The sequence below is a fragment of the Eptatretus burgeri genome, chromosome 5, assembly GCF_056783735.1.
Source record: "Eptatretus burgeri isolate ZD-2024b chromosome 5, Ebu_testis_v1, whole genome shotgun sequence".
Classification (NCBI taxonomy): domain Eukaryota; kingdom Metazoa; phylum Chordata; class Myxini; order Myxiniformes; family Myxinidae; genus Eptatretus; species Eptatretus burgeri.
The window spans coordinates 20,464,516-20,475,830 of record NC_140965.1 but is presented as its reverse complement, the minus strand read 5'-3'; the positions used below and the strand labels follow the sequence as shown (position 1 = coordinate 20,475,830).

The 11,315-nt window shown below is 43.9% G+C and overlaps 1 protein-coding gene across 1 annotated transcript; it reads right to left on the bottom strand.

Annotated features, from left to right (window-relative positions):
* Positions 1-6,647: 6,647 nt before the first annotated feature.
* LOC147025991 (nuclear protein 1-like) lies at positions 6,648-10,030 on the bottom strand. The gene is made up of 3 exons (XM_085880970.1): positions 9,798-10,030; positions 9,312-9,511; positions 6,648-7,094 (listed from the first exon to the last, which is right to left on the bottom strand). The coding sequence occupies exons 1-3, from the start codon at positions 9,868-9,870 to the stop codon at positions 7,074-7,076; spliced, it is 294 nt and encodes a 97-aa protein (XP_085737096.1). The 5' UTR covers positions 9,871-10,030; the 3' UTR covers positions 6,648-7,073.
* Between the last annotated feature and the right edge of the window lie 1,285 nt (positions 10,031-11,315).

Genomic DNA, 11,315 nt, shown 5'->3' with positions numbered 1-11,315 from the left:
TCCCTGTGTATTGTAATGTGTGATTCGTTTTCAATTACATTAACAATGAACCAACATTTTGGGTGATAGTAATTACCTCCGCCAGGTGGAAGGAGGTTATGTTTTCACCCGTCTCTGTCTGTCTGTTTGTGTGCAGGATATCTCAAAAAGTTGTGAATGGAGTCTCATGAAACTTGGTGGACAGGTTGAGTGTGTGACAAGGACGAATTGATTCGATTTTGGTGAAGATCCGAATCTGGATCCAGATAAGAGTTATTTAATTTCTAAAGTGATTCTTCACCATTGAGAGTTCAGGCCAAAAACGATACGTGACATGATATTTTAAAAAGTTGTTGGGCTCGATATGTTCCACTGGATCAGGCATTGCGTGGTGAAGGTACGCGCTCTGCCGAGTGCCCTTCTCGTTAAATATGATTTGTACATGTTATAGTGCAGTGATGCCGTTTATTGACGATCATTATTTGCGAAAAAAATTTTATTTCATTTTTTTTTCCTGCTATTTTTTTTTGTTTTGTTTCCTGCTAACAATCCAGCGTTAGTTTAGTTTCATGCACGCTTATTCGCCATAAAACATTATGAATCTAATATCCTCATCATCGTTTTGCGGCCGTTTCCATGCTTGTATGTGTAAGCCATGGTTCACCTAATGGCTGTTTTCCAGGCTGCACAATCCCTTGTTAGCCCTTTTGTTCAGCTTTTAACTCGAAGATCGTCTCTCAGCAACACATCCCATGTTTTCCTCGCATGGCCTCTACCTCCCCTTCCATTCACATTCATATATGTATACACCTCTTCACATAACTACCCACCCCCATCCTTTCCACATGTCTAAACCATCTCAACCGACCACAACGCAAAACCTCACTAACACTTTCTATACCTATCCTATCTCTTAATTCCGCATTTGATTTCCTATCCTTCAGTGTCACATTCACCTCACCATTCTCATTTCATTTCGTTCACACCTCTGTTCATCCTCCTTTTTGATCACCCATGTTTCGCTGCCATATAGCATCACGCTTCTCACGCAAACTGCATAAAGTTTTTCCCTTTAATCGGAGAGAGGTCCCTTTCAATGTCAATAGAGGTAACAACTCCCTAAACATCTTCCAGCCACTTCTAATTCTTGCATTCACTGCTGCTTTCACACCACCACCTGCACGAATCATATCACCAAGGTAACAGAATTTATCTACATGTTACAGGGATATATCCCCATAAACTAACCTTTCCACTCTACTTGAGCCACTTGTTTACCTGTGCAGACAGCACATTTGAAGTCAGGTACCACCTGCAGTCTACCCCTGATGCCACCTCTTGTGCACCCAGCAGTTGCAGGATTTACACAATATTAAATTACTACCTACACCTTTTCTACAGACAGTACAGGGCCACCTCCCTCTTTTTTTCCACGCTTCCTTTTCCCACACCACTAATCAGGACTTTTATTTTCCCTGTATTCACTGTCAGTCCTCTGGCCTCCTGACCCTCCTTCCATACTGTATATTTACCCATTACCTCTTGCACACTGTTGGCTATCAGCACCAGGTCATCAGCATATAGGAGTTCCCAAGGTGAGCCTCCTCTAAATGCCTGTGATATAGCCTCAAGAATCATGATGAACAGGATAGGGCTCAAGACTGACCCCTGATGAACACCCACTCTCACTTCAAAATCCTCACTCTGCACTCCATTTACCCTCACAGAAGGTTTTGAGCCATCATACATTGCCATGACTACCCAAACTAACCAATCCTCCACACGTAACCTTCTCATGGAGCATTGCATCACTTCCTGAGGCACTCTATCAAAGTCCTTCTCTAAATCCACAAATATAAAGTACAGTTGTTTATTCTTCCCCAGATATTTTTCCTGTAATTGCCCAACTATAAAAATTGCCTCTATCATGCCCTTTCCTGACATGAAACCAAATTGCATTTCATGTATTTTAACACTGTCTTCTCAATTTAAGGCCCTGTCACCTTGACGATTTAGCCAGCGTATGCCTGACGTATGCAAAATTTGGCTAAAACGCTGGCATACGTCGAATACGTTATGGGTAAGTTTGTATACATTAAGAGCACGCTGGCATACGTCGTAGTACGCTGGCTTTTTTTTCGCAGAACGCTGGCATACGTCTTTGTACGCTGGCATACATCGTAGTACACCGAGGTGTTAGACAAATTTTCCATGCTTGAAATTTTTCGACGTATGCCAGCGTATGACTCACACGTTCCGCATAACACTGGCCATAAGTTGTAGGCACGTTATGCGATCGTTGACACACGTCGACACACGTTACTTGTAAGTTACTCATAAGTCGAAACACGTCGAGGTAATGTTTAGCGTACCCGAAACTTCTTTCTAACCTATGAGTAACGTGTTGTAGGCACGTTACACGATCGTTGACACACGTCCACACGTTACTTGTAAGTTACTCATAAGTCGAAACACGTCAAGGTAATGGTTAGTGTCAGTGTTCCAGACTCCCTGATTTTTTCTTTTTTCTTTTTTCTTCGGTATGACGGTGATGTTGACACTTCCATTTCTAGTGCGGTTATAATATAATATAATTAATAGGCTGCCGCTCAACGATTTAAATCATAACCGCACTAGAAATCGAAGTGTCAACATCACCATCATACCGAAGAAAAAAAAAACAAAAACCAGAGAGTCTGGAACACTGACGCTAACCATTACCTCGACATGTTTCGACTTATGAGTAACGTACAAGTAACGTGTGTCGATGTGTGTCAACGATCGCGTAGCGTGCCTACAACTTATGTCAGCGTATGCGGAACGTGTGTCATACGTCGAGTACGTCGAGAAATTTTCAACATGCTGAAAATTTCTCTACGTACTCTGCGTATGACGACGTATGCCAGAAAACTACAACGTATGCCAGCGTACTACGACGTATGCCGGCGTGCTCTTAACGTATACAAAAACTTACCCATAACGTATTCCACGTGTGCCAGCTTGGTTCGGCAAATTTTTCATACGTCAGCATACGCTGGCTAAAACGTCAAGGTGTGACAGCGGCTTCACACTTCGATGTCTAGTGCGGTTATGATTTGAATCGTCGAGCCGCAGCCTATGAATAGCCTACGCCACGTGATCATCAGCGATATGCTGCCGCGCTATGCATAAGTTAGACTATCGTTGGGCATAGGTTGTGAACGCCGACAACACGCTCAGCATTCGTTGGTATAAGTTATCTATATGTGATTAAAACGTTCTGTGTACGTTACTAATACATCATGCATACGTCCAACACGTTATTATACGCCCAAAATTAAAAAAAAACATCAATCGTTCAGCGTACGCCAGTGTTTTACATACATTTTGAGACCTTGCCATACGCTGGCTAAAACGTCAAGGTGTGACAGCCCCTTTACCCATGACTCTCTCCAACTTTCATTCCATGGTCCAACAACTTCAGACCCCTACGGTTGCTCTGAACTAATGAATTACCCCTCCCTTTATAAATATTCACGTTTACACTCTTCAACCAGTAATCTGGGATAAATGTCTCCCTTATTATTGCATTTACCAACTTAGTAATTAAATTCACTCCAATATCACCAGATGTCTTCAGCATCTCTGCGCCAATACCAGTGCTGTTCGCAGCTTTACCATTCTTCATTTCATCGATGGCTTTCTTCACCCATTCATTCCTTATCTCAGGTGGTGGGCCTTGCCCACTCTCTACTGCCTCCAGAATATCCCTGTTCCAAAGGAACTCCTCATTTAGCAGGTGCTCATAGTAACTCTATTTAGTAATATAAAAAGAAGAAAGTTTGTCTGTTTGTTCGCTATGCATTCGGGCCCTGCAGGAACCGGTGTGACAAAACTTTGCATGGCCGCCTCCTTCATCCAGAGGAAGATCGAGGATCATGTTTGGATTTTAAAAAATTGAAATCAGATAATTGGCCTTTCGACCTCAATCGGGTCTTATGCTTATACACTGCCTGCATTTTTTGTTTTTTTTCCTAGGAGTGATCGGGTAATATGTATTGTGAAGATCGTATGGTGAGGTTGTATATAATGATTTGTTGTCAAAATTTGGATGACAAATTTAATTACTACAGGTTTTACACATTCACCTGTTTATTAAAAAAGATTGTTTTACACAGGTTTATTTTAGCACTTCCATGTTCAGGCTTTGAGTGAGTATGTGGTATGTTCTTATACACTGCCTGGGTTTTCCCCAGGAGCGATCAAGCAGTGTTTTTTGTGAAGATCGTATGTTGAGGTTGTAGTGATTTATTGTATTTTAAAAAAAAAAAAATTCATATAAAGAAGGGAAAGCGGTCCAAGCACATTTTGCAATGCCCAAGATTGCTAATTCATACCAAAACCATCAGGCCAACATTTCCATATTTGTCATGTACGAAATATTTCAAAACATATTTTGTTGAATTTCCCTGGGAAACGCTGGGTACTTCAAATAGTATACTATAATCGAGGTTTTGTGTCTCTAGCTACGTCAGCAATATTCACTCGTCAATTGGTTGCGGCACTGATCGATTGGATGTGACCCTTTCTCCCAGCATCGTTATTATCCCCGATGGACTTAATCGTCCATTAAACGGGGGCTTTATGGATTTGGTCTTGATTTGTGCGTGTGTGCGTCTGCAACCATATCTCGAACATGTATGGACCGTTTTTTTGGGCGTTTTTTTCTGTACTTGGCACAAAGACAACACATGATGGTATACATACGCATGTCATTTTTTTTTGTTCGACATCAGATCCAAGATGGCCGACTGGCAGCCATTGTAGTCGCGAGAAAAAAAAAACCCTGTGTCGAACACATCCAGAACCATTTCTCAGACATGCATTTATCGATGTTGTTCAAACTTAGCGCCCAGATAATGAATGATGCCTTACATATGCATGTCATTTTTTTTCAACATCAGATCCAAGATGGCAGACTGGCAGCCATTTTGTTACTTAAATGTGTCCCCAACCATTTCTCAGACATATATAGTCTGATTTTGTTCAAACTTGGCACAAGCACAGTGCATGATGGCATACACATGGCCCTCACTTTATTTTGCGATCTGATCAAAGACGGCCGACTGGCAGCCATTTTAGTTGTGCATAAATATGGGCTCGCCCTTTCTTCTTCTTGTGTTAGGCAGCTTGGTTGCCAGGTAGCTATCATTTTGTTGGGGGCGTGACTATGCCGCTGATGCTGTGCCCTGATACCAGTACACTGGTACTCATTTCGCCAACCTTGGAAGGATGACAGGCTGAGTCAACCCCACCTCGTGTTAATTCAACAGCCAATGAAGCTCAAACTCAGGACCCAAAGATCCCAAGCCAGCCAACATAACCAAACCACGAAGCCAACACCAGGCTTGGCGAGCCCTTTAACTCCATACGGCAAAATTACTAAAACAACGGGGGCTATGACATTTTATGTCTTTTTTTTAGTTGTTCACCTGTGTATTGGTTGTGGCACTGACCAATTGCGTGTGACGCTTTTTACCAGCATCGTTATTCACTCGTCGATTGGTCATGGCACTGACCAATTGGGTGTAACTTTTTTCAAGACATCCGTATTCGTGTCTATTATTATCTCATCTATTTGAGTCAGCAAACAACGGTCTATCTAAGTGGTGTGCAAATCGCACACCTTCTTCACCTCTCACAGCGGTTGGTGATCACGCTTTCCTCACCTCCTGACTCATCCGAGTGATAACTATATTGATTGCAGTGCTATCCTTGACAATTTTACGTTTCTTTGACACCCCAGACACGAAGCGGCCATCCGTGTTCAGTTGACATGGGTAGGGTGCCCCCTAGTTTGTTTCATGCTCACAGGGATCAGGCATTGTCTTTAATTTTGTTGAAAAATGCAATTCTCATTGTCATAAATAATACACCACCATGGAGGCCGAGCTCACCTTGTGCTGGACGTAACACTCTAATGGCATCCTAGACTTAATGCCATCTCACTGAATACAGCATCCCGATGCCCAGCATCTGGCATTCAGACCGTCGCCTGCGGATGTTAGAGAACCAGATTATAGGGGTTATGTTGTTCAACTACTGTCAGCGAAGTGACGGGACGGGTTGAGCACTGGGGACTGAGATAGCGTGCAGGTCCATAGAGGCCCTGCTTAGCGCTAGACGTCCAGCGAAATGAGCGTGACAGCTGGAGGGAATGAGAAATCCAGCCACATTAATAGATATATTTTAAGACTACCTGATTTGGCTGGCAGGATGGCCTGGAGGTACGCACACTCAACTCTACACTGTCGAGCACAGGTTCCGATCTCGGCCCAGCTATAAACTGGCATACCTGTGTTTCACAGGCAAGGTGATTCATCAGCGTGTGTGCCGTCCCTCAGATGGACGTTAAACGAGATTCCCGTCTGAAATTGGTTGGTGGACATTAAAGATCCCACGCTGCCCTTCACGAAGATAGAGATCTACCGCGTATTCACGAAGAGAGGGTGAACTATCACCAACACCATGAAAAACATGAGGCGGGGTCAGCACTCGGGCTAAGAATATTCCATCACCGACTCCCCCGACCCTACCCTCACCAAAAGGTGGGAATAATTTGGCTCGTTGAAATAGTAGTCGTTTAAAACCACTCCATCATCAGGGAGAATAAGATCACAATGAATGTGTTAGCATTAAAAAGTGTTTATTGATCGTGTTGGTGATGTGTGAAGCCAATTCCATCTAAGTTTTGCTGAAGGTTACATTTGCTTGTACGTAAAAGCCACCGAGATAAAACCTTTGCCCAAGACCCGACATTTTCAAAGTGTTCTTATTCGAGTTGTTCACTCTTGTATAACAGCAGCTTCCCATGTTCAAGCGACGAATGTTCAAGTTTGATTCCATCTCTCAACTTTCCCAGCATGCACGGTTATCATAAAGGCGCAGGTGTTCACCCCCCCGAAGGGGAACTAGTTTTTGATTCCTATTTTCCTGTACATGGAACAATTACTCGATTTGCTTATTGCTGACGGCAGTTGTAATGGCATCTTCATCCACTCCTCCATCTTTTTGGTCCTGCTTGTCGATCCTCGATTGCTATGCAAACCAACCAATCAACCCTCGTCATTTCTGCCCTTTAAAGGAAAAGGTGGGAAAAAAAATCGACAAAGCCGTTAGATGGTATTCATAAACATGTACATATTGAATTGCATCATAAATCCTGCAAACATCAATGAGCCAGACTCGGTGTGTTTTCTGCCAAGGGTTCGAGCGTTGGCTCCGAGTCTGTGAGATCGGTGGTTTGAACCTTGGCTGAGTTGCACCAAAGACTTTAAACCCAAGCGCAATACCCCTGGTAGAATAATAATAATAATACTGAGGAGGAAGTCAACTTGGGACGGAATCAGCAAAATGTATCTACCAGTGTGGCAACAAATACCTATTTGGGGGGGGGGGGGCAACCCCGAGAAAAATCCCCTTCCACCCCGATTTTTTAAAATAGTGTGAACAAACTTTTGTGCATCATGGGTGATGAAGGTTGTGGTTATGTTTCATTGAAATTGTGTGTGTAGTTTCTGACAAGAAACAAATACCTAAATTGGGGGGGGGGCAACACCCCCATAGACCCCCTTACACCCCAATGTTTTTTCTTTTATTTAATGGTGTGAACAAGCTTTGATACATCACAGGTAAAGGTTGTGGTCAATTTTCATCAAAATTGTGTGTGTAGTTTCAGAGAAAAAAAGCAAATACCTATTTTGGGGGGCAACCCCCCTCCCCACCCATAATCCCCGAGACTCCGATTTTTTTAATGCAATGAAAAATCTTTGGTACATCACGGGCAATGAAGGTTGTGGTCACGTTTCATCAAAAATATGTATGTGTAATTTCTGAGAAGAAAGGAACTACCTATTTTTTTGTGGGGGCACCCCCGTAGACCCCCTTCGGGCCCAATTTTTTTTTTAATGCCATGAACAAACTTTCGGACAAACACGGTGATGAACGTTGTGGTAAACTTTCATCGAAATCGTATGTGTAGTTTCAGAGAAGTTGCAAGTATGTGTGGACGGACGGACGACGAACCATCCCCCGAGCTTCCCGGAACCGCGTTCCAGGTGAGCTATAACCTGTACATGATGCTTCCTCACTCAATGCTCAGCATTTAAAAAGGATAGAGCACGGACAAACAACCATAGGTTGGCAACCATTAAACAGACTCCATGGGTTTTGTGGCCTCCATCTGCGATAAGGTTCCTTGTAAGGAAACTATTATTGCGAACATGTTCGTGTAGATCCTGGAGGTGGTTAGAACAAAATGTGGTTGCTTTTCTCACCACTTGGCATGAAGCATTTGACTCGTATGGTGATATGTGCTGGTACAAGTTATACGCGGAGATAAGATTCCGACAAAGAAAACAATGAATGCCAAACTTGTTCTAATGGTTACAAAATATTCCCAAAACGCGTGCAGATAGGAATGAGATGGTACTTGTGAACACAGAGAGGAACTACAACGGCACTCGGTGGAGCGCAAACCTCCGCCAGGCTGAACAGTTTACGTTTTGTATCCCACTGAAGGGTTCGATCTGGATTCGGACCTGAACCAAAATCGAATCGGCTTGTTCTCGTCACCCAACCAACTCGTCCACCAAGTTGCGTCCACAACGTTTTGAGATCATCATGCAGTATATCGTTTTAGCGCAATCACTCGATGGTGAAGAACCACATGACAATGATCGGAACCTGATCCGGATCAGGATCTTCACCAAAATCGAATCAATTCATCCTCGTCACACACCCAACCTGTCCAACGAGTTTGGTTCGAATCCGTCGAGATATCCTGTGCACAGACAGACAGACAGACAGACGGGGGTGAAAACATAAAATGTCTGCCCACCTGTGCTGGTGGAGGTATCGAGATGGTACTTACGAACACACGCTTTAAAATACTGTCCTCAACACCAACGGAAGCAGTTTTGCAAAGAAGGGGGAAAGTGGTCAACGGCACACTTTAACACACTTTAACACACTTTAACACACTTTAACACACTTTAACACACTTTAACACACTTACTCCCACCGGTGTGCTTTGTGTTGTGGTTCCATCCTCGTGCAAGGTTAAAACTCTCTCCGATTCATCACATTTGGAACCACTCCGTTCATTCCAAAATTCTTTTCTTTTTTTAATAAAAACAATAAAACTATTTTAAAACTTTTTTTTTTTTTTTCAAATTATATGAAAATTGATTCAATTACATCTTTAAAAAAAAAAAAAAAAAACAACAAGAAAACTGGGAACATGAAATGGGAGGATGACAATGACGTCACGTTCCCGAAACCTTTATACGTACGCAGGTGTGACCATCTCCGTGGTCCTGGTGCCGCTCGGGTCTCGATGCACAGAGAACACCTTTACCCTCGTCCTTGCGTTTCGCCTCCAGGTTTTGCAGTTTCTGGGTGATCTTCCGTTCGTGGCCGCCCGGAGAGTGTCGGTTCGTGTGCTCCTCGGCTTCGCGCTTCGTGCGGAGCTTCCCGCTCCCTCTGCCTTGCTCTGAGGGTGTGAAAGGGCGAGCGGCGGTCCCATCGTCCTTTTTTTTTCCCCCTCCCCCCACATACGGACACCGTTTGCGATTCGCACCAGGTGCAAACCATCTGTTAGCCGGCAGAGGCAAGTACGTGAATTAGCGAGCTTGACGTTTCACGACGGAAGAGTAAAATAAATCGAGGATAATATAGGATGAAATGCAGTTATCGCAGTTTGGTCCAAAACACGAGACCAGAGACCGTTTTACAAACGGTCTTCGTTCCGTTAATTAAATCCGTGGAGGTAAACTTACCTGCCGTGCGGTCATTTATGTTGTAAAAGTCGTACTCGTCATAGTACTCGGCCTCGAACTCGGTAATATCCATGACAAAAGGGTGAAAACTTTCAACAAAAGTCTCCCGAGACCTTGGAGTGACTCAAACGAAGTAAACAAGGTTCGGTGCGGCCAAAGGGGTACTGGCAGCGGTGGTGGGCGTGGCTTTGAAGGCGAATGGCTGACGTCAAATCTACAACTGCAATGTAATTGGTCGAAAATGTGGGTTGATTTAACTTGCCTTGTCGTGATTGGTTGAACTGGGATGAACCATCGTGGTGTTGTGAAAAGGGTTTTATTTGGGAGAATGAACGTTCTTCGTGGAAATGTAAACACGTGGCATCAATTCCCCATCCATATGGAGTCTCACACTTGGTGAACTCTTTCGTTAACCTCTGTATATGGCATATGGAGTTTCATCCATCGTTAACCTCCATCCAGCATATGGAGTCTCATCCATGGGGGTCTCCATCGTCAACCTCTATATTCAGCAAATGGAGTCTCATCCATGGGGGTCTCCATCATCAACCTCTATATTCAGCAAATGGAGTCTCATCCATGGGGGACTCCATCGGTAACCTCTGTATTAAGCATATGGAGTCTCATCCATGGGGGTCTCCATTGTTAACCTCTGTATTAAGCATATGGAGTCTCATCCATGGGGGACTGCATCATTAACCTCTGTATTAAGCATATGGAGTCTCATCCATGGGGGACTCCATCGTTAACCTCTGTATTAAGCATATGGGGTCTCATCCATGGGGGATTCCATCGTTAACCTCTGTATCCAGCATATATGGAGTCTCATTCATGATGAACTCCATTGTTAACCTCCATATTCAGCATAAATGTAGTCTCATCCATGAGGGACTCCATGGTTAACCTCTGTATCCAGCATATATGGATTCTCATCCATGGTGAACTCCATTGTTAACCTCTATATTCAGCATACAGAGTCTCATCCATGGGGGACTCCATCGTTAACCTCTATATCCAGCATATTGTTACGGTTTTGGAAATTCACAGATCACCATTCAGGTTTCCCGAAGATCAGTTATGTCGATAAGTGTGTCCTGGTTAGATTTCCCCACCGATGTATCTTCTTCTTCTTCTTCTTTCGGCTGCTCCCTTTCGGGGTCGCCACAGCGGATCATCCGTATGATCCGCATAGTGATTTGGCACATGTTTTACGCCGGATGCCCTTCCTGACGCAACCCTGGTCGCCTCTTACGACACAGGGATATGGCACACCTATTTTAACCGGGGTATACACCGGCCCAGTACACTGGTACTCACTTCGCCGACCTTGGAAGGATGACAGGCTGAGTCAACCCCCTGGTGTATTAATTCAGTGGCCAAACGGGGCTTGAACTCAGGACCTTTTGGATCCCAAGCCGCTGCCCTAACCACTGCGCCAACACCAGGCTAAATTTCCCCACCGATGTATAACAGGAATTATTCGTGTGCTGGGGTGTGAACCTTTGAGGTAGTGTTATT

Coding starts and splice junctions, on each gene's coding strand:
- LOC147025991 (XM_085880970.1), bottom strand. CDS start 9,870: ATGGATATTACCGAGTTCGAGGCCGAGTACTATGACGAGTACGACTTT. Junction 9,512..9,797: donor CATAAATGACCGCACGGCAG/GTAAGTTTACCT, acceptor TCACACCCTCAG/AGCAAGGCAGAGGGAGCGGG. Junction 7,095..9,311: donor ACGGAGATGGTCACACCTGC/GTACGTATAAAG, acceptor TTTCCTTTAAAG/GGCAGAAATGACGAGGGTTG.